The sequence below is a fragment of the Lepus europaeus genome, chromosome 16 (assembly GCF_033115175.1).
Source record: "Lepus europaeus isolate LE1 chromosome 16, mLepTim1.pri, whole genome shotgun sequence".
Taxonomy (NCBI): Eukaryota; Metazoa; Chordata; class Mammalia; order Lagomorpha; family Leporidae; genus Lepus; species Lepus europaeus.
In genome coordinates this window covers 46258533-46282127 of record NC_084842.1, presented here as the reverse complement: position 1 = coordinate 46282127, position 23595 = coordinate 46258533, and the positions used below count along the sequence as shown (strand labels likewise).

The following is a 23595-nucleotide window of genomic DNA, read 5'->3' as shown; positions in this document are numbered from 1 at the left end:
ATCTTGGTGAATCAGATGCATCTTTTCTGTAAATGTTTGTGGAATCCTAGGGTCACCAGCTACAGACACAGAGCTTTTCAAATACAACAGAGTTTGTAACGACATATCAACAGGTCTGATGCTGTTGTCATACAATGGAATGCTCTACAACCATCAAACAATCCACTGAAATAAACTGTTCCCTAAGATAGGTTGCTAAATGAAAATACTAATGTATAAAAAGAGTGTTTTGATATGTAACCTTAAATGTAAAAAAGTAGGATGAAGAATATGTGTGTGCTTGCATACCCATAAAATACATTTGGGCTGGCGCCGTGGCTCAATAGGCTAATCCTCCGCCTGTGGCTCCAGCACCCTGGGTTCTAGTCTCGGTTGAGGTGCCGGATTCTGTCCCGGTTGTTCCTCTTCCAGTCCAGCTCTCTGCTGTGGCCTGGGAAGGCAGTGGAGGATGGCCCAAGTGCTTGGGCCCTGCACCCACATGGGAGACCAGGAGGAAGCACCTGGTTCCTGGCTTAGGATAGGCACAGCACGCCGGCCATAGTGGCCATTTAGGGGGTGAACCAACGGAAGGAAGACCTTTCTGTCTAACTCTGCCAGTCAAAAAAAAAAAAAAAAAAAAAATTGAAGAATGTAGAGGAAACAGGTAAAACTGATCATCTATTGAGGGAGGACAGGGAAGAGTGGCTATGGTATAGGAATAAGAGGAACCTCCTTCCACAGAATATTCCTTTCGTATTTTTAAAAATTTAACCATGAAAACAGGAAAAAGATGTGGGTCATATGTAAGGAGAAGAAAAACCAGTTGATTTGCCGACTCCTCACCTCTTCTGAAGAGAGGACCCCTTCAAAGGCTGCTCACCGGTCGCCTGCTTGCACTCTTGTGCCCACTCTAATCCTTTCTTCCATAGCTACCAAAATGATCTTCTAAAAACTTAAGTCACATTGTACCACTCCCCTGCTTTAAGCCCCAACAGCTTTTCATGGTGCCTACAATAAAATCCTGATTCCTCCATCTGGCTTACAAACCACTACTTCACTCGTCTCTCCAACCTCCTGTTTCCCCTTTGTCACCATGCTCCAGAACACCTCGGGTCCTTTGCTCTAGCTACTCTCTCTGCCAGGTGTTGTGGATTGAAAAGAATTTGGCTTCCTGAAAGAATGCAGATGTTCAAATCCCAAATTCTATGTTAAGGACAGATCAAGGGTGGAGACCTGATCTAACTGTGACATCTGGGAGTTGGGCTGGTAGGAGGTCTTTAGGTCATCAAGGGTTTGCCCTGGGGAGGCAGTTCTGGAGGAAGGGATGGTTGCTTGTTTAAGCTGAGTATGCTTTCTGTGTCTGTCTCTGCTTCCTCGCTTGCCAGGCAATCATCCCTCTGCCACCCTCTAGCCTCACTAAATGTCTAAACCAATAGGGCTGCCCAATCTTGGACCACCAGCCTCTAAACTCTGTCTCCTGTTGCTCTTCTCAGGTACTTTAATGTAACAAAATCACACTGATACACTCAAGTGCTCTTTCCCAATATTTTATCATTCAGGATGCAACTTACAAATCTCTTCCTCAGAGAATTCCTTCCCAACCACTAGTAAGGATCACTAGCAATCAGGGAAATGCAAATCACCTCACCCTGGTTAGAATGGCTCACATACAGAAATCTACCAACAACAGATGCTGGTGAGGAGATGGGGAAAAAGGGACACTAACCCACGGTTGGTGGGAATGCAAACTGGTTAAGCCAGTTAAGTGAGTTTGGAGATTCCTCAGAAACCTGAATATAACCCTACCATACAACCCAGCCATCCTACTCCTTGGAATTTACCCAAAGGAAATTAAATTGGCAAATAAAAGAGCTGTCTGCACCTTAAAGTTTATTGCAGCTCAATTCACAATAGCTAAGACCTGGAATCAACCCAAATGCCCATCAACAGTAGACTGGATAAAGAAATTATGGGATATTACTCTATAGAATACTATACAGCAGTAAAAAATGAAATCTGGTCATTTGCAAGAAAATGGAGGAATCTGGAAAACATCACGCTGAGTGAAATAAGCCAGTCCCAAAGGGACAAATATCGTATGTTCTCCCTGATTGGTGACAACTAACTGAGCACCAAAAAGAAAACTAGTAGAAGCAAAATGGACACTATGAGAAACAATGACTTGATCAGCCCTTGTCCTGACTGTCAAGGAACAACTTAATACTTTATCCCTTTTAGTATTTTTTTGTTCTACTTAATATTATTGGTTGAACTCTTTAATTAACACATAATTATTCTTAAGTGTTTAAATTTAACTGGAAAGTGATCCTTGTTAAATATAAGAGTGGGAATAAGAGAGGGAGGAGAAGTACAGTTTGGCACACACTCAATTGGACTTGCCCCAAACGGTAGAGTTAGAACCGTGCCAGGGGATTCCAATTCAATCCCATCAAGGTTGCATGTACCAATGCCTTCTCACTAGTCGAAGTGATCAGTTTCAGTTCATAATTGATCATAATGATGGGATTACGAGTCAAAGGGATCACATAAACAAGACTAGTGTCTGCTAATACTAACTGATAGAATTAAAAAGGGAGAGAATGATCCAACATGGGAAGCGGGATACACAGCAGACTGATAGAACGCCAGATGTCCTAAACAGCACTCTGGTCTCAGAGTCAGCCCTTAAGGCATTTGGATCTGGCTAAAAAGCCCACGAGAGTATTTCAGACATGGAAAGCCAAGACACTCTGGCAAAACAAACAAACAAACAAATAAAAAACCCTAAATGAAAGATCTCTGAGTGAGATCCCAGCAGAAAGAAGCAGAAAGAACGGGCCATCAAAGAAGGAGGTACCTTTCTGTGAAGGGTGGAGAGAACTTCCACTTTGACTATGACCTTGTCTAAATAAGATTGGAGTTGGTGAACTCAAAAGGCTTCCATAGCCTTGGCAACTCATGACAAGAGCCTAGGGTGATTACTGACGCCATAAACAAGAGTGTCAATTGTTAAATCAACAACAGGAGTCACTGTGCACTTACTCCCCATGTAGGATCTCTGTCCTTAATGTGTTGTACTATGTGAATTAACGGTATAACTAGTACTCAAACAGTACTTTACACTTTGTGTTTCTGTGTGGATACAAACTATTCAAATCTTTACTTAGTATATACTAAATTGATCTCCTGTATATAAAGATAATTGAAAATGAACCTTGATGTAAATGGGATGGGAGAGGGAACGGGAGACAGGAGGGTTGCAGGTGGGAGGGAAGTTATGGGGGGGGGAAAGCCACTGTAATCCAAAAGCTGTACTTTGGAAATTTATATTTATTAAATAAAGTTTAAAAAAATAGAGTTAGATTATTACCATTTTACTTATTTGCTTAATATCTATTAGTATCTCCTATTTTTTTGTTTGTTTCTTCATGGTCCATCTTTAGTATCAGAATATAAGTTCTACTAAGACAAGCAATCTTGTCAGTATTCTCACTGCTAAAAAGGCAGAACAATGTAGTGATGAGGAGCACAGAGTTCAAAACCTGGGTCTATATCTGACGAAGGATTAACATCCAGAATATATCTGCCACTCAAAAAACTCAACAAAAAATAACCTATCTAGTTAAGAAATGGACAAAGGACCTGAATAGACAGTTTCAAAAGAAGGACTACAAATGACCATCAAATATATGAAAACATGCTCCCTATCACAAGCCATCAGGGAAATACAAATCAAAACCACTGTGAGATATTCCCTCACCCCATAAGAATGGCTAATTCCAAAAGACAGAGAGCAACAAGGATGTAACAAGCAAGTAAGGATGTGAAAAATGGGAACTCTTACACTGTTGGTAGAAATGTAAATTAGAGCAACCACTGTGAAAAATAGTATGGAGATTCCTTAAAAACTAGAAATATGGGCCAGCATTGTGGAGTAGTGAAGAAAGCCATAGCCTGCGATGCTGGTGTCCCTGCAATGCTGGTGCCCCACTGTCCAATATAGGCACAGGTTCAGGTCCTGGCTGCCCTATTTCTGATTCAGCTCCCTGCTAATGGCCTGGGAAAAGCAGCGGAAGTTGGCCCAAGCATTTGGGCCCCTGCCACCCATGTGGGAGACCTGGAAGAAGCTCCTGGTTACTGGCTTCCGCCTAGCCCAGCCATGGCAGTTGTGGCCATCTGGGGAGTGAACCAGCAGATAGAGGATCTCTCTCATCTCTGTCTCTCCCTCTCTTTCAAATAAATAACAAATCTAAACAAACAAACAAAAAAACACAACAACCAACCAAACAACAACAAAAAAACCCACTAGAAATAGACTTCCTATATGACCCAGCAATCCTACCACTGGGTTTTTACCCAAAGAACAGGAACTCACTGTATCAAAGAGATACCTGCTCCTCCATGTTTATAGCATACTGTTCACAATAGCCAAAAATGGAATGAACCAAGGTGTCTATCATCAGATAAATAGATAAAAAATGAAATTCTATCATTTGCAACAAAATGGAACTGTAGAACATCGTGTTAAGTGAAATAAGCCAGACCCAAAAAGACAAATGCCACATATTCTCCCTTAGATGTGTGAGCTAAAATTTCAAAGAAAGAAAGAAATGAAGAAATGCCTGAGTTCACATCTGTTTTGTTGCAAACGTACTGTTTTGTCAAACTCTGTTTTAAATGTTGTCAAACAAAATGACAGGAATTATATGCTATTACAGTTTTAATGATTTTGTGACTATTTAAAATTTTACTATATTAGTGAAGTTAAACATCTTTTCCTTTGATTACCATGTATAGCCCTTGCCTATTTTCCTATTGGACTATGATCTGTTTACTTTTCATATATTGAACTCTTTATTTAATGGAGCCAATACACTTTTGACTATAACGTAAATTTAAAATATGTTATCTCAATAAAATATAAAATATTAAAAAAAAAAACAACAGCACTGGGTCTGTTGCTTTCTAGCGATGTGGATTTTTTTTGTGCCTGTTGTTGTCTAAGCCTTTTACGCCTCGCTTTCGTCAGCTGTAAGCTAGGATAACAACAGTTTCATCTTCAAAACATTGCTGTAAGGTTTAAAATTGTAAAGCACTTAGAAAAGTGTTTGGGATACAGAAATAGTAAATGTTTGCCTAAGTATTTCTCCAATGATTGGTACCAGTAGACAGTGAGTACACACCCACTGAATAAACAAATTATAATCAAGAAAAAAAATGTTTAAATGTTAAGAAAGCCAGTACTTGTGAAACCACACGATGAGTAAATATGATGTCACAGCTCATCAGGACAATCTCAAATTACTTTACCTCATATCCAGTGTAAGACTGGGTTGAATACTCAAAATCTGAATCAGGTCCACCAGGGCAATATCTGCAAATACAGCAAAAGAACAAGGAGGTCAGATACAAAACCTACTTCAACAGTCTAGTTCAAGTATCCGCAGTCTCCATAAAACCCTGATATCAAAGAAGCTTCACTTTCAAATTCTATCTGTGAGTAATACTATTTCTACAGAAAAGTAAATGAGATAAATACTAAAGAAACACAATTGTATTCATTTTCCAAAAACCGCAGTCACTGTTTTTTTGAAAGTTCAAGCTGGTAAGAGGAAAGAGCAGGAGCTAAGCTTTCCTTGGGGCCACACTCCCAGTGCTCTCTTGGTAACCATACTCAGCAAACTCTTTCCCTTGCTCGATTTTCCTACCTAAGGCCATGCATACTCTTCTGGTAATTCTTCTAAATATCTAAATTTTAAAAATCTAATAGCTACTTATAAGGATAATTTTTTTGTTCTTTTCTGATCTGAATTCATGGTAAATTTTTGACATTTGAATTTTGGCAACTCATGTTTCCATGCTTCATATATCAAGTTATCTATGCATTTTTCATTGCTTATGCAACAAATTAAAATCTTTATATGTCAGCTGCTCTTGCGGCACTGGTTTGTGACCCAGCTGATCTACTTCTGAGCCAGCTCCCTGCTAATGACATAGGAAATGCAATGGAAGATGGCAAGTGCTTGGTCCCCCATACCCATGTAGGAGCCCTAGATGAAGCTCTTGGCTTTAGCCTGGCCCAGTCCTGGCTGTTGCAGTCATTTGGGGAGTCAATCAGCAGATGGAATCTCTCTCTCTCTCTCTCTCTCTCTCTCTCTCTCTCTCCCTGTTTTTCTATAGCTCTGCCTTTCAAATAAATCAATCTTTTTATCTATATGTGTTCAATTTTTAAAATACTGACATATACTATCAGTGGTTGCTTGTTTCAGAGAACTAAATCATAAATCTATTAAATCAAAATTTTAAATACTACCAGCCTGTACTAATCAATGGATCTAGAAGAATTACTATTACTAGGTTCAATTAAAATATACACAGACATCTTACTAAAGTTGTCATACTCACACACATATATTTCCTGTAAAACTGATGTGTGGGCATCGGTGGGGTTTACACATCACAGCCACGACAGCAATCTATAAAAAGAAAGATGAAAAAATATCTTATTGCAAAAAAAATTAACACAAAATTCTGGATTGCGGAAGGAGGGAGAGAAAAAAATAGAATGATACAAAAGGGGTTTAAAAGGCATTGGTAATGCTGCATTTCTTAAGCTGGGTACAAGAGTGAACATATGTTAATATCAACCATCTTTAAAATATACACAGGAATTGTATACATGAGTTCATATTATTTATAGTAAATTAAGTGCAAAATGAGAAGTTAGCTTCTTTTTATAGAAAGCTTTTATTTAATAAATATAAATTATATAAGTACAACTTTTAGATTATAGCGGTTCTTCCCCCCAAACCTGCCCTCCCTCCCCTAAACCATCCCACCTCCTACTCCCTCTCCCATTCCATTCTCCATTAAGATTCATTTTCAACTATCTTTATATACAGAAGATCAACTCTACACTAAGTAAAGATTTCAACAGTTTGCACCCACACAGACACACAAAGTACTGTTTGAAGACTAGTTTTACCATTAATTCTCATAGTACAACTCATTAAGGACAGAGGTCCTGTATGGGGAGCAAGTGCACAGTGACTCCTGTTGTTGATTTAACAATTGACACTCTTATTTATGAGGTCAGTGATCACCCGAGGCTCTTGTCATGAGCTGCCAAAGCTAAGGAAGCCTCTTGAGTTCACAAACTCTGACATTTAGACAAGGCCATAATAGAAGTGAAAGTTCTCTCCTCCCTTCAGAAAAAGGTACCTCAGAGAAGTTAGCTTTTAAAGACACAGTTATTCTTTGTTTTATTCTATTAAAATAACCTACCAGAAAAACATTACTCTATAATTCTCTAAAATCATATATATAAACCTAACCTTTGCCATCTAGCTCTTCACAGCCATATGCCACCTCAATATTTAGAGCAGGGGCCATATTGTTTCAGAGCCTGAGTGCAAACATTCTCAGAAGAATCTGCAAGCTACAGTTGGGTGAGAAAAACTACCTGCTTCACACAGCAGGTGGTGACAGAGATAAAAGATTGGTGGTATCTGAGGTGGTTGGGCGAGCTGGGTTTCTTACTGGCAGAGAAGGAATTTACAAATACAGAAGGAACTAGGAGGGACTCTGCAGGCTGAAGAGAGTGAAGGTACTGTGAACTCAGAGTTTCCCACATAGAAACACAGATGGACACGCGTTACGGATATAAGTGTGTGTATGTTCGCACAGAGGTACACGGTATCACTTTTGTAATGCCCTTGCCAAGGATGAATATCTGAATCCCAACATGAGGAAACATTTGGAACATGGTAGAAAAGATCTAGCCCGAAATCTTCAAGTGCCAAGAAGATGAAGTCAAGGAAAGACCAAGCCAGAGACACGACAACTAAAAGCAGCATGTGATTCTGAACTAGGCCCTGATGGACACTATTGAGAGAGCTGGTGAAACTCGAGTAAAGTCTAAGGAGAAGATGACAGTAATGTATCAGTGTTCTGGTTGTGATGGCTACATTGTAGGGATGGAAGAAAAGGCTCTTTTGTAGGAAATATACTAACACATTTAAAGGCATCCTGTTTTACAATTTATTCTCAATTAGTTCAAAAGTTCTTCATATTGTACTTTCAAATTTTCTGTAAATTTGTGGTTATATAATAAAATTATTAAAATTGAGTTTATATCATAAGCAATAATTTACAGAAACCCAAAAATAATAGTTTTGCAAATCTCACTTTCAAAACATAAATTTAAAACTTGGGTTTTCAAACAAACGCTTTTATTTAAAATAAAACACACCTACACACACGACTGTTGAGGTCAATTCAATCCAACAATCTTTTGGTGAAGGTCTACCATACAGACCAGGTTCTGTGCCACTCAGAGCTTGGAGGGCCAAGAGACTACACAATGATAATGGCCTGCCACTGGGCTCTGAAATCGTACTGCCTATCAGAGGAGAAAGACTTTTTTTTTTTTTTTTTCCAAAAAGAAATGCAAGAAATTTACAGAAAATATTAGGATATCCCCAAGGAAATCCACAGCCCTGGCCAGGAGAGTTGGGCAAGCCTTCCCGAGGAGCTACCACCCAGGCTCGAGCAGTGAACTCAGATATGGAGGCAGGGGAGAGGGGCAGGGCAGCAACGTGCAGCTCTTTGTAAGCAACAGAGCTCTCCTTTCAAGGTGCAGTTTACTTAGAACTTTAATATATAAAAGCAGCAAGAGCAACTGGCCTGGGAAGAGAAAGGGGAGCTGCTCCCATGGTTTCTTCACTCTTTTGCATCTACAAAACTTCCTAGGAACACTGTATTTTAAAGGCGATGACTGAAGTCAACAAGGGAGACCCGATTTAGAATCTTTCCTTTCTCCCTTACTGCATATTTTCCTATTTTGTAAAAATCAGAAAACATACCCAAAGCGTCCAGTATACTAGCTTGTTTATAATGGGGGGGTCACACATGGTAGCTATTACGGTTGTTATCTACAGTGACAGTAAAAACAATAATCACGGTGTTCCAAACAAAAGAAGTAGACAAAAACTCAAATATAATCTCAAAATAGATCACACTCCTAACTGTGAAATGAAAAATATAAAACTTTCAGAAGATAACTTAGGAGAAAATACATGATCTTGGACTTTACAATGAGTTTCTAGATACAATACAAATGCATTATCCATGCAAGAAAAACTTGGTAAGCTGGATTTCATTAAAACTTCAAGCTGTGCTTTGGGAAAGACATTGTTAAGAGAATGAAAAGACATGCCACATACTTGGAGAAAATACCCAGAAAATATGTATCTGATAAAAGAGTTGTATCTACAGTACACAAAGAACCCTTAACACTTAATAAGAAAATAAACATCCTATTTAGAATAGGGCAGAAGGTCTGAACAGACTTCTCACCAAAGAAGATATGAATATGGATACCAAAGAAAGTGTATAAAAAATACCAATACTGCATGTCATTAGGGAATTGCAAATTAAAACAAGGAGATACCACTGTATAACCATTAAAATTGCTGAAATCTAAAACACAGACAACACACAGAATGCTGGCAAGCATGTGAAGCAAGAACTCTCATTCACTGCTGGTGGGAATCCCAAGTGGCATAGCAGTTTCTTACAAAGCTAAACACAGTCTTATTATAAGCTCTACTAAATGTGCTCTTTGAATATTTACCCAAGTGAACCAAATGTCTATACAGGTATATGCAAAAACCTTCAAGTGAATATAGGTAACAGCTTTGTTTATAACTGCCAAATATTGTAAGCAACCAAGATAGTCCTTCAATGAATAGATAAACAAATAGTACATCTCAGGGGGAAAAAAATAGCAATGAGCTACCAAGACATGAGACAGCATGGAAGAACCTTAAATACATGTTGTTCAGTGAAAGACGCCAATCTGAAAAGGTTACATACCTTATGATTCCAAATACATTACATTTTGGAAAAGGCAAAACTACAGAGACTAAATACATCAGTGGTTACAAGTTAGGTTTAGAGCAATGGGAGAAGAGATAATAACAGGTTTAGGACAGTGAAATTAGCATGACAGGATAAAGGCTGCTATATGACACTACCCATTTGGCAAAACCCATAGAAACTATAGGACAAGACTGAACCCCAATACAAACTACAACGTCAGTTAGTAATAAAGTAGCAACTGGTTTATAAATTATAACAAATGTACCAAAGCAATGCCAGATATTAATAATGGGAAAACTGGAGGAATGAGGGAGAGGTATACAGAAGCTGTGTGTTTTCTGCTCAATTTTCCTGAACACCTCAGACTGTTCTATACAAAACCAAAGCACCAACAGAGTAACAGCAAGAATAAAAGCATGGAGGCGGAAAAGGTACCAGATTGGAGGTGATAATCATCTGCATGTTTGATATTTTTGACAGAACGCTCTGGTGACATTATTGAAGACAGATTTGGTTTAGGTAAGACAAAACAGACCAGGTAGGAAATGACTGAAATAGTCTAAACCAGAAACAACAGAAGGCAAACATTCCTACCACTGGTGAGAGAAAGACAATATACTTCAGTTTCTGAAAACTGAATGGAAGGTGGCACCCTCCACTTAGATGGACGGGAAAGATGAATGAGCAAATTTGAGGTTAGTTTTGGATACACTGCACTTGAGATTCGAAGGCAGTAAAGGGCCAGACGTATAACAGGCAACTTGAGTCTGAAGGCTGGGAAAGGGTCAGAGCGGGGAACCAACTTACGGCAATACACAAAAGCATCACATGATGAGATTGACAAAGCAGGTCCAGGACCACATAAAGTCTCAACTTTTATGTTCTTTTACAAGCTTCTCCCAAATTCACTCTTTGACCCCATGTCCTGCTGCTGTCCAAATGAACTACCAATGTGTCAGACTGATGTACCCACTCTTCACACACCACACCTTTTGCATCATCTCTAACTCTGCACCTTAGTTCTCTGGGCCCTCACTCCCATGACTATTCAAGACTGTGCACACAACTTGTAGGCCAAGCAGGCACCATGCTTTCTGCTGTGCGTTGCATGACCCCTTCATCTGCAGGGTCATCTCTGTGCTCCTATTGCGTCATTCATTTCACAACTGCTGCAAATACAACTTGTACTACTACATGCCTTTTTATCGCTCATATTGAAAGCTATCAGCTTAGCATAGCTACCAACATTCACCATCTAGTGACAGTCACCAACCCTCAACCTGCACTTTTAAAGACTCCCCAACACCACCCACTTCTTTAAGCATGCCATTTTCCACGCTGCCCTCCTGGCATTGTCCACATCTCCACTCCAGTACTGTACTGTCACAGATGGACTTTACGAGTCTGAATCCCCCACTTCCACCTCACTTCCTGGCTGTTACACACGGGCAGGGATTTCCGGCACAACAGATGCACAGTGTGTTATTATTCCATGAGTTGAGTCACTCACCCCACTGGCAGTCCTGATGGGTTTTGCCTTCAATTTGGGGACTAAGATTTTTCGGTACTGAGGAGGGACTGCAGCAATGATGTCCACCAGGCGGGGCTGTGCTGAAAGGCCATATTTGGCAGCTGTCTTGGTTTTCACCCTGCAAGGAAAGCACCTAGCATTATCAGGATCACAACATGTCCGGCACAAGCTCCCAAAAGGAACTATAAATAATACTGACCCTGTCACTCCCCTACCCCTTTACCAGGTGGCAACAGTGGCTTTAATACCTGAAAATATCAGAGAAATAAAAGAAAATTCATGAACAGAAAACTTCTTCTCACCCTCAAGCACCAGTTAGGAAAGCAGAGGACTACCAAGGAGGAGGTCTGGTTCAAAATAGTGCTCTAAGGGGACAGGTATTTGGTGCAGCTAAGATGCCACTGGGGGGGGGAGGGGGGCGGCAGAGCTGTGGTATAACGGGTAAAGCTGCCGTCTGTAGTGCCGGCATCCCATATGGGCGCCGGTTCAAGTCCCGGCTGCTCCACTTCCGATCCAGCTCTCTGCAATGGCCTGGGAAAGCAGTGGAAGTGCTTGGGTCCCTGCACCGAAGTGGAAGACCCAGGGGAAATTCCTGGCTCCTGGCTTTGGATCAGTGCAGTTCTAACTGCTGAGGCTAGTTGGGGAGTGAACCAGTGGATGAAGACCTCTTTGTCTTTCTGCCTCTCCTCTCTTTCAAATAATTAAAAAAAAAAAAAAAAAAAAAAAAAAAAAGGGAGGGTCCGGTGCTGCAGCACAGCAAGTTAAAGCCTCAGCCTGCAGTGCCAGCATCCCATATGGGTGCCAGTTTGAGGCCCGGCTGCTCCACTTCCAATCCAGCTCTCTGCTATGGCCTGGGAAAGTAGTAGAAGATGGCCCAAGTCCCTGGGCCTTTGTACCCACGTGGGAGACCCAGAAGAAGCTCCTGGTTCCTGGCTTCGGATCAGCTCAGGTCTGGCCATTGCAGTCATCTGGGGAGTGAATCAGTGGATGGAAGACCTCTCTCTCTCTCTCTCTCTACCTCTCTCTGTAATTCTTTCAAATAAATAAATCTGAGAAGGGAGGGGAGGGGAGAGGAGAGGGGAGGAGAGGAGGTGAGGAGAGGAGGAGAGAGAAGAGAAGTGCCACGGGGGGCTCCCACATCCCAAACAGAGTGCCTGTATTTGAGGCCCCTCCACACTTCCAATCCCTGCCTCCTACTAATGCGCACCCTGGGAAGCAGCAGATGATAGCTCAAGTAGTTGGGTCCCTGTCACATGCATGTGAGAACGAGATTGGGTTCCAAGCTCCTGACTTCGGCCTTGCCATTTTGGGAGACTAGTAGATGAAAATCTCTCGCGCGGGCTTTCAAATAAAAATCAATTACTTGGGGCCAACACTGTGGCGCAGCAGTTAAGTTAAAGCCGCCTCCTGCAGTGTCAGCATCCCATATGGGCGCCAGTTCAAGTCCCAGCTACTCCACTTCTGATCCAGCTCTCTGCTATGGCCTGGGAAAACAGTAGAAGATGGCCCAAGTCCTTGGACCCCTGCACCCACGTGGGAGACCCAGAAGAAGCTCCTGGCTCCTGGCTTCAGATTGGTGCAGCTCCAGCCACTGCAGCCATTTGGGGAGTGAACCAGTGGATGGAAGACCTCTCTTTCTCTCTCCCTAACTCCCTCTTTCCCTGTCTCCCTCTGTTCCTACCTTTCTCTGTAACCATGTCAAATAAATAAAGCAAATGTTTAAAAAAATCAGTTAATTAAAAAACCTAAACAAAATATAGTGCTCCAGGACTATTCTGACTGCTCTTGTTCTCAGCCTCAGCACCACCGACATTTGGGAGCAGCTAACTTTTTGTTGCTGGGGGCTGTCGAGTGCACTTTAGGATAGTTAGCAGCACCCTCAGCCTCTACCTGCTGACATCACTCTTCTCGTTCTAACAGCCAAAAATGTCTCTAGACACTGCCAAATGTCTACTGAGGAGAAACCACAGTCTTACAAAGAAGGAATGTTTATGCAGAACCAAACAGGAAATAAAGTTTATATTTCCCAAAGTTTTAAAAAGCTCTTCTAAATACAAAATATTAAATGAACATATCAATTTTAAAAAAATTTAAATAAAACACTGCTATTTTAGCAATTATAAACCAATCACTTTGTGCCCCTTCTGGGGCATAATCCGATCTCTAACCCTCAAGAAGTAACCTTTATCCTGACCACTAAATCCTCTGCGTTTCTCTATAATTTTTCGTTTTCCTTTTCTTTGTGCCCGCTGGTCAAATCCTAATAGTCATTCTGTTTGCTGACTTAAATCCATCCACAAAATCCTATGGGGTGCTGACAGCACATTCAACAGATGTTACCTGAGCGCCTAACACGTACAAGTGACTACCTAAGTACGTGCTATATCACAAGGTACGAGGCAAGGTCTTCGTTTACTCTGTTTGCAGAAAGGCATAAAAATGTGATATAGCCATGTGTGATAAAAATACACACACACAAAGCAGAGTGCTTTCAGAGTTCAGAGAGGACTTTGGTGTGTGCTGGGAAGACATGCACAGAAAACAGGCACCCAAGAAAGAACAGGCCTCAGACAGGCAGGGGAGCCACAGATGACGCTGAGAGCGGAGGCTGGCTTACAGGAAGATGCAGAAACAGGAACGCGCACGATTTTAGAAACATGGGTAATATGGGCACTGGTTCAAGTGCCAAATGCTCCACTTCAATCCAGCTCTCTGCTGTGGCCTGGGAAAGCAGTAGAAATGGCCCAAGTCCTTGGGCTCCTGCACCCCCATGGGAGACCTGGAGAAGCACCTGGCTCCTGGCTTCAGATCGGCCCAGCTCCGGCCATGGTAGTCATCTGGGGAGTGAACCAGTGGATGGAAGACCTCTCTTTCTCTCTCTCTCTGCCTTTTCTTCTCTCTCTGTGTAACTCTGACTTTCAAATAAATAAACAAATCTGGAAGACCTTTCTCTCTCTCTGCCTCTCCTTGTCTCTCTGTATAACTCTGACTTCCAAATAAACAAACAAATCTTCAAAAAAAAAAAAAAAAAGAAAAGAAAAAAGAAACGTGGGTAGACCAACTTGATAGAAAGCAGGTTTTCAATGGGAAGGCAGAGAAGCTTAGAAAGTTGGGAAGAGAGGCCTACGCTGTGGTATGGCAGGTGGAGCTACCACCTGCAGTGCCAGCATCCCATATGGGCGCCAGTTCATGTCCCAGCTGCTCCACTCTGATTCTGCTCTCTGCTATGGCCTGGGAAAGCAGTAGAAGATGGCCCAAGTCCTTGGGCTCCTGCACCCGCATGGGAGACCCGGAGGAGGCTCCTGGCTCCAGATCGGCACAACTCCGGCCACTGTGGCCCTCTGGGGAGTGAACCAGCGGATGGAAGACCTCTCTCTCTCTCTGTCTCTCCTTCTCTCTCTGTGTAACTCTTTCAAGTAAATAAATAAATCTTTAAAAGAAAAACAAGTTGGAAGAGAAGCGTAAAAGCAGCCTGAGAAGCCTTATGTAACAGACTGGGGACATCTGAGGAGGGATTAGTATTAGGAAGTGGGCAGCTTTCGCTTTAAATGGGCTAAATTAAAGTGAGTGGTAAAAGTATGCCAGGAGGAATGCTCACTAGACAGTAAAGATTTACATAATTAAGGGTACAACTAATAAAAACAAAGAAAAACTGCTAAAAACATGGCAGGAAAATGAGTAAATATAATGTCTCAATAATCAAAAACAATAATGATTTACTTAATTACTTCTTTAGCAATTGTTCACGAAGTGTGATGCTTCCAGGAGAGGGTAAAAGACAGCAGCACCTCAAGGCACACAGAACAGAGTCTGAAAGGTCACACATGTGGTGATGAGGGCTTTTCATTAGGGCAGGCCTCCGCAGGAAAGAGTTTTAAAAACTAGATGAGGGATGAAAACCACTCTCACATGATGGTGCAGTGAAGTGGGAGCTGAAAGTGATTATGGAGAGAAGTGGAAGAACACGTCAAAGAGGCTTTTGGGTAAGAAAGGGCTGGACTAGAAGGTCGTCTTGGCACTCAGCGGTCACTTCTGCAAAGATAGCAGGGAAGCGAAGAGGATGTGAGGTGATGTTAACAAGGACTCCCAAGACACATGACCTAACTTCAGACCCGAGCTCTGCCAACTGCTAGTTACATACCCCTAGACAAACTAGTTACCTCTCTATGGCTCAGATTACCCATCTATCTACCCAATGGCAGTGATAGCATTACCAACTTCATATAGCTTGAGAGGATTAACTGAGCTAATACAATGCACTCATAATAGTGCCTGAAATACAGTAAGTGTCCAATAAAAGGTAGAAGCTATTAGTACTATGTGGCAATGAAACAATTCTGCCATAGAGAAACAAGTGATAGGGCAAAGCAGAAAGTTAAAATTCTCTACCAGAAAACATGAGCTAGAAAACAAATAGTATTAGATAATTTCATAAACAGGATTTACAAGACTGCCTTCTTTTAACAGATCCACTTACTTATTCAGATCAATGTCTTTCCCCTGTTCATGGGCTTCAATCAGTTGTTTAATAACATCTCCTATAGTCAGCATCATCAGCTCAGCAGGGCTGAGATCTCCTGGAAAAATAATATTCAACAGCAGTTCAAAATCATATTATTCCATAAAGCTTTAAAAATCTTTAGTGCAGTTTTCTTTTCAAAATCACTCCCAATATACCAAATGAGTAAAGGAAGTTCCCAAGACACACCTCTATTGTTTACAATTTGATCTCCTTTGTATTTCAACTTAAAACATTCCTGACTTTCCCGATACATGGCAAAGGGTCCCAGCAGAAGCACATATACTGTGAGAATATGACAGATACAAGGCCAGTGTTGTGGTGCAGCACGTAAAGTTGCTGCCTTCGATGTTGGCATCCCAGGTGGGCAACAGCCTGAGTCCTGACTGCTCCACCTCCAATCTGGCTCTCTGCTAATGCACCTGGGAAAGCAGCAGAAGACAGCCCAAGTACTCGGGCCCCGGCACCCACATGGGAGACTTGGAAAAAGCTCCTAGCTCCTGGCGTCCATCTGGCCCAGTCCCAGCTGTTGGCCATTTGGGGAGTGAAACAGTGGATAGAAGATCCTTCTCTCACTGACTCTGTAACTCAGCCTTTCAAATAAATAAATAAATCTTAAAAAAACAAAAACAAAGATAGAAACCTTACAATAATAAGGCAGATATACTGCTGTCCCACTCCACAGAGGTAAGTAATGAGGTTAAGGCAAGTTAAAACATCACTGTAAATGGCATAATTAAGACTCAAATCCAGGTCTGTTCACTGAAACTTCCAGGCTTTTTTCACTGTACCATGCTGCCTCTAATGAGGCAAAAATAAAACACATAAAACAGTTTGAGAGAAAAGTCCATTTATAATAAAAGGGCAAGTACTTCCAAAATCATGTAACCCAGCACTTCAGAGTTCTACAAAGGTGTTCAGAAGCCATGTCACACAGGTGAGGCTGCTGGTGGTGGTGGCAGGACGGGGAGGGGGTCGGATGGCTCCATTCCAACCACAGCTGCTCTGAGTTTATCTGTTTATTTACTGCGGTTCTGCATAACAATTTATTTGGAGAGTAAAGGAGATTTGCCTGATACAAATAGATGAAATTTCAAAACAAATATTTAATTAAAGAGTCCTAGAGCGCGCTAAATCAACTCTCTAGATGACTTACCTTGCAATAAAGTGTTCCCTAACATTTATGCAAAAGGCACCAAGCGACTGTTAAAAATGAAGAGTAAGGGCAGGTTGGTTTAAAAATCACAATCGGCGAAAGGAGCGAACAGGAGGCTGCAATCAACAGGCACACTGACCACAGGGGGCGGGGCGACTATATCGGGCAGCGGATTCCTGCCAGAAAAACTGGGCTCAGCACCCAACCGTCGCAGCGTCAGCCGCTGGCCGACCACCTCCCTTCTCCCTCCACCCTCCCTTTCCGTACCTTTCCGCTTTTGCTTCATTTCTCCGCCGGCCGCCGTCGCAAGCGCCACCCAACACGGGTAGCTACGAACTCAAACCACGGGGAAAGTTGACAGCCGCAAAGCACCCTTGGCCTGTCGTAAAAAGACGGCCACTGGTCGTAAAGCTCTCTGCAGAGGCCGGCCAGCGCGAAGTCCCGCCTCACGTCTCTGGAGACCGCTTGCTGGGCGGTTTAGGGCAAGGGAAGGTAGTGTGTAAACCGGAGATCTGCTTGGGGATTAGAAAGCTTGACTTCAGGGTACATAGATGGGGCAAATATTTTCTAGAGAGGCTGTGCCAGGAATCCCGAGTTTGGTGGGTGGTCTCTATTGGGGTACAGGGGCTCATGTGCGTCACATCCGGGGAAGCTGCGGGAGCGTGAACCCTGTAGTTGATGGTGGAAATCAATCGTAGAGCCTGGCCAGAATCGGTGGCAATCTGCCGTTTAGGCGTGGCGCCGTGGTCACTTCAGACTCAGATCAATGGTACATGCCATTATTAATCTTCGTGAAAGTTACTCAAGTCTTTCCAGAAAAACAAACGTGAAAGCAATATGAATTTGACAAAAACAAAGCGAGGTTATGAAAGAAGGTTCTTACGCATTTCTGATAGAAATGATAGCAAAAGACTGCCAGAACTGCAGTATTACACAGAGATTGCCAATAATTCGATACAAAACGCTTCAAGGACTCTGGCCCAGCATCTGTCTGCTTCTCCAACTCATGCCATTCTGGTTATTAATCTTTGTGACTGTAGATTATTTTTCACAGTATCTGATATACTCCCCATTTTGCCCTTACAAGCATTTTCTACGTTCACCATGTTTGAGTCCACCTATAACTTACTGTGGCATATGCGTTCCATTTGCAATGCTCTATCATCATTCTTTGGAGAATCTCTCTCTGGTTTTTGTTATTTAGGCTGACACATACATGCACAAATTTTGTAGTTTGGAGGCAGGATTTATGGTAACTTTTCCTGAAACTCATCCATGAACCCCTTTGTCTATCGGCTAGAGATTAAGAACCCTTCTTGTTAAAAACAGAAATCTGTGCTGTCTCCACTTCCTCCCCACTGGAATTCAAGTAACTTCATCTTTGACCCCACTCTGACACTGAAACTGTCTTACTAACGCTTTGTGACTTCCCTTCTTGCCATCTTGTTCTTATTATCTTATTATATCTTATTATTATAGCTTATTATCGTGCTACTACCAATGACTGTTACCTTCCTCAAAAATCCTTTATGGTAGCATCTTCCACTCTCTTGGTTTTTCTTTTGTTTTGTTTTTTTCTCTGTCACTTTTATTAAGTCATGTATTTGTTGGACTGATTCACCTCTGAATAGTGGTATTCCACAGGGATCGCTCAGCTCTATCTCTTCAAGGCAGTTTTCAGAGTATCATTGCTTTAAACACCATCTCTCTGCTCCCAGGCTTGTAGTCCAATGCCAGCTTCTCCATTTGATACGTTATTGGACATGAGTGTGTAATAGACATCTCAAATTGAACAAGAACAGAACTTTATTTTTGCTCCAAGTCTGCTCTTTCCACGCTCCACCATCATCTCCCTTTTTGCTCTTTTATCTCAGAGAAACAGAGACAGAGGTCGCACAGTTTTTCATTTTAAACAGGGGTTAGGGTAGACCCTTTTGAAAATATGATATTTGAGCTAATACTTGATATGCATGTATCTGGGGAAAGAGAGTTTCAGGCTGATGGAACAGTTAGTGCAAAGGTCCCGGGATGAGAAGATGCCTACTCTAGTCAAGGAAAGAGATGAGCATCAGTGGAGTAGTGAGTGAGGCAAAGTGCAGTAGAGGTCACGGAAGCTGTTGGGTGGGAGAGGAGGGTAGTGAAGCTCACATGAACATCTTACAGGCCCTCAAAAAGCCTTTGGCTTTTAATCTTCAGTGAGATGGAGAGCCACTGGTGTTTTTAGCAGAGAAATCCAATGACCCGATTTATACCTTAACAGTATGTCCATTTGCTATGTTGAGAATAGATAGTGGGGATCACTTAGGTAGATGTAACCACAGCATGCCAGTGACTCCCAGACTTCAATGCATGTTAGAATCATCTGGAGAGTAGCAAAATATCCTTGTGCCCAAGTCATATCTCATACCTATTAAATCAAAATGTCAAGGGGTGGGAGCCAGACATTGGTCTGTTTAGAAGATTCGTGCTTCCTATGTGCAGCAAAGTTTGGGAACCACTGAACAAGGCCAGAGGTTGTTGTGACTCAAATCATGGTAGTAAGCTGTGTCTGTGGTGAAAAGTGTTCAGATTCTGAATATGTTTAGAAGATTTTAACAATACTTTCTACCAGAAGAGATGTAGGATACAGGATAAAGGCAGATATCAATATTAAGGATAACATCACACCAGGGGTGGGGGACATTTAGCCCCTGGGCCTTATAAAGGCCCACGAATTCATTTGGTCCTGCCAAGGCAATAGCAGGCAGGACTCGAAATTTGATAAATCTACAGCAGGCTAATTTTTAAGTTGATGATTTTGTATGGCCTGCAAATGGTATTCTAAATATTCAAATAGCCCTTGGTAGAAGAAAGTTTCCCCATAACCAAGGGGATGGAATGATATAGTTGCCAGGAGCTGAAGTGGAGAAGACTGTAGGTGGAATGGGGTTTTGAGGGGATTCCAGGGTGGTCAGTTTTGTATCTGAATTCGGGGTGCCTGGTGAGCCAAAGCTATGAAGCAGATAAGACTGGAGATAACAGTCAAGAGTTATAGGCATACAGGAAAAGTTAAAGCTATGAGAGAGGAGGAGTGCGGAAAGGAAAGAAAAGAGACCAAGGACTGAGCCTTGGAGAATTCTATTAACAAGTTGGGGAGGAGGAATAAACAAGCAAAGGAAAGGGAGGAGGTGCCTCCAGGGAGATGGCCTCCAGGGAGAGTGTGTGATTACCTAGAGCCTGAGAGAATGTGTGTCAAGGAGAAAGGAATGCTAAGCTGAGTCAAATCTGATGGCCAAGGAAGATGAGAGTTGAAGTGACCAGGATCCTGGGGGACTTTGGCAAGAGCAGTTCTGGTGGAATGCTAAGGGAAAAGGCTTGACTAGAGTCTATTTATGATAGTGAGAAGAGAGCAATTTTGATCCAATGAATTTAGACAACCCTCCTGAGGAGTTTTGTCCTAAACAAGTGCAGGGGGTGGGCATTTGGTATAATGGTTAAGACACCAGTTAGGATGCCCAGAGTCCCTGGGTTCACTGCCTGGCTCCAGCTCCTGATGGTCTCTTCCTGCTAATGCAGACTGTGGAGGCATCAATGCTAGCTCAGGAAATTGGGTTCCTGCCACCCACATGGGAGACCTGGATTGAGTTTCCGGCTCCCAGCTTTGGCCCCCAGCTAGTCCTGCCCATTGTTGATATTTGAGGAGAGAATCAGTGGATAGGAGCTAGTACCCTCTCCCTCTCTCTTCCTCTTTTCTCTCGAGACCTCTCTCTTTTTCTCTCTCCCTTCTTAATAAAATGGAAGAGAATGACAACTTTGTGTGATGATAGGAATAATCCAGTGGTGAATCAAAGTTTGATGAACTAAGGGGAGGAAGTGGTCTGCTCATTCAGTTGGAGAGAGGGAGTAGAATCTGATGCACAAGAGAATGGATTAGCTTTTTTAAAAAAATAACAAATGTTTTAATTTATTTTTATTTTATTTGAAAAAGCAGAGACTCAGAAAGAGACAGACAGGCAGGGAGAGCATCTATCTACTTGTCCACTCCCCAAATGCCTGCAATAGCCAGGCCTGAACCAGGCCAAAGGCAGAGCCCAGAACTTCTATGTCTTCCTGGCTCAATTTAGGGAGGTTGTATGTGTCCAAGAATCTGTCCATTTCTGATAGATTTCCCTGTTTGCTGGTATACAAGTCCTTGTAGTAATTTCTGATGATTCTTTTTATTTCTGCGGCGTCTGTTGTTACGTTTCCCATTTCATCTCTGATCCTATTGATTTGGGTCTTTTCTTTTTTTAGTTAGTTGGGCCAATGGGGTGTCAATTTTGTTTATTTTTTCAAAAAACCAGCTCCTTGTTTGGCTGATTTTTTGTAATGTTTTTTTGGATTCAATCCTGTTGATTTCTTCTCTGATTTTAATTATTTCTCTTCTCCTACTGGGTTTGGGTTTGGTTTGCTGCAGATTTTCTAGATCCTTGAGATGACTTGAAAGCTCATCTATTTGGTGCCTTTCCAATTTCTTGATGTACGCACCTATTGATATTAACTTTCCTCTTAACACTGCTTTTGCTGTATCCCATAGGTTTTGGTATGTTGTGCTGTTATCCTCATTTACTTCCAGAAAATTTTTGATTTCTCTTTTAATTTCTTCTATGACCCATTGTTCATTCAGGAGCATGTTGTTCAATCTCCATGTGTTTGCACGTGCTCTAGGGATTCCTGAGTTGCCAATTTCCAATTTCATTCCTTTGTGGTCTGAGAAGCTGCATGGTATGATTCTAATTCTTTTGAATTTGCTGAGACTTGCTTTATGGCCTAGTATGTGGTCAATCCTAGAGAAGGTTCCATGTACTGCTGAGAAGAATGTAAAGTCCTTAGATGTAGGATGAAATGTTCTGTAGATATCTGTTAGATCCATTTGGGCTATAGTGTCATTTAAATCTACTGTCTCCTTGTTGATCTTCTGTTCTGTTGATCTATCTCTGAGAGTGGAGTATTGAAGTCCCCCAGTACTATTGTGTTGGGGTCTAAGTCTCCCTTTAAGTCCCTTAACAAGTCTTTTAAATAAGCTGGTGCCCTGTAATTAGGTGCATATACATTGATAATCGTTATATCTTTCTGTTGAATGGATCCCTTAATCATTATATAGTGCCCCTCTTTGTCTCTCCTAACAGTTTTTGTGGTAAAGTTTATGTTGTCCGATATTAAGATGGCTACGCCCGCTCTCTTTTCATTTCTGTTGGCATGGTATATCTTTTTCCAGCCTTTCACTCTCAGCCTGTATGGATCATTGTTGGATAGATGGGTTTCTTGTAAGCAGCAAAAGGATGGGTTTTGTTCCTTAACCCAATCAGCCAATCGGTGTCTTTTAACTGGACAGTTCAAGCCATTAACATTCAATGTGACTATTGAGAAGGAGTAACTTTGCCCTGCCATTAGCCAAAGATACTTTCTAATATATGGTTTGAGATTCCTGTGATCTTTTGGTGTGAGGTTTCCTACCTTTACCTGATCTTTTGGTGTGAGGTTTCCTACCTTTACCAGGCCAAAGGCAGAGCCCAGAACTTCAATCCAGGTTTCCCGTATAAGTGGCAGAGACCCTACAACTTGAGCCATCCTTTCTCTCCTAGCATGCACATCAGCAAGAAGCTGGAATTGGTTTTGGAGCTGGAACTCAATCCTAGATAGGCTGATCTGGGATGAGGACATTCCAAGCAGTGTCCTAACAGCTTCCCCAAGCATCTGCCCCCAATGATTAGCCTTTGATGGGCATGTGGCTAGTTGATCTACTAACAGACTGCAAAGCAGAGCATGTGATAGGTGTTTGGTGTGATGGTGGGGCTCTATGGAATTTCTCTTTCAATTGCTTCGATGTTTTCAAAGAGTTCAACGAAAATTCAACCTGATAGAATGATCAAACGTCTAACAGTCCTAGTATTCAGGTGTTCCATAGCAGGTGCCAAGGGCTATCATAAAGAACCCAGGAAGTTTTTTTTTTTAAATTAATTAATTAATTTTTATTTTTTGACAGGCAGAGTGGACAGTGAGAGAGAGAGACAGAGAGAAAGGTCTTCCTTTGCCGTTGGTTCACCCTCCAATGGCCGGCGCATCGCGCTGATCCGATGGCAGGAGCCAGGTGCTTCTCCTGGTCTCCCATGGGGTGCAGGGCCCAAGCACTTGGGCCATCCTCCACTGCACTCCCTGGCCACAGCAGAGAGCTGGCCTGGAAGAGGGGCAACCGGGACAGAATCCGGTGTCCCGACCGGGACTAGAACCCGGTGTGCCGGTGCCGCAAGGTGGAGGATTAGCCTGGTGAGCCGCGGCGCCGGCCAAGAACCCAGGAAGTTTTAAAATTGCTCAAAAATAATGTTAGTTATTAAATAATTTAGTCGTACTTCTGCTTAAGAACTTGAGTACAGTTAACTGCTGAGGCACAGAAATCACCAGTAGAGGGAGAACTAAGCGCACGTGACGGGCATTGATGACTGAGGGAAGAGATTGTGTAAATAGGCCCTGTTGGCAAGTTAGTTTCAGTTCCACTGTGTACTTGTGGCT

At 42.1% G+C, this 23595-nt stretch overlaps 1 protein-coding gene across 1 annotated transcript in view; it reads right to left on the bottom strand.

The window, feature by feature from the left end:
- The window catches only part of ELP3 (elongator acetyltransferase complex subunit 3), a 126588-nt gene extending 109152 nt beyond the window's left edge, over positions 1–17436 (bottom strand). The window contains exons 1-5 of the mRNA XM_062213340.1: positions 17335–17436; positions 15870–15969; positions 11372–11510; positions 6385–6455; positions 5290–5353 (exon numbers count right to left, since the gene is read on the bottom strand). Of these exons, the coding sequence (XP_062069324.1) occupies positions 5290–5353; positions 6385–6455; positions 11372–11510; positions 15870–15969; positions 17335–17353 (393 nt within the window). The 5' untranslated portion in view covers positions 17354–17436. The remainder of the gene's footprint in view (positions 1–5289; positions 5354–6384; positions 6456–11371; positions 11511–15869; positions 15970–17334) is intronic.
- Positions 17437–23595: the final 6159 nt, after the last annotated feature.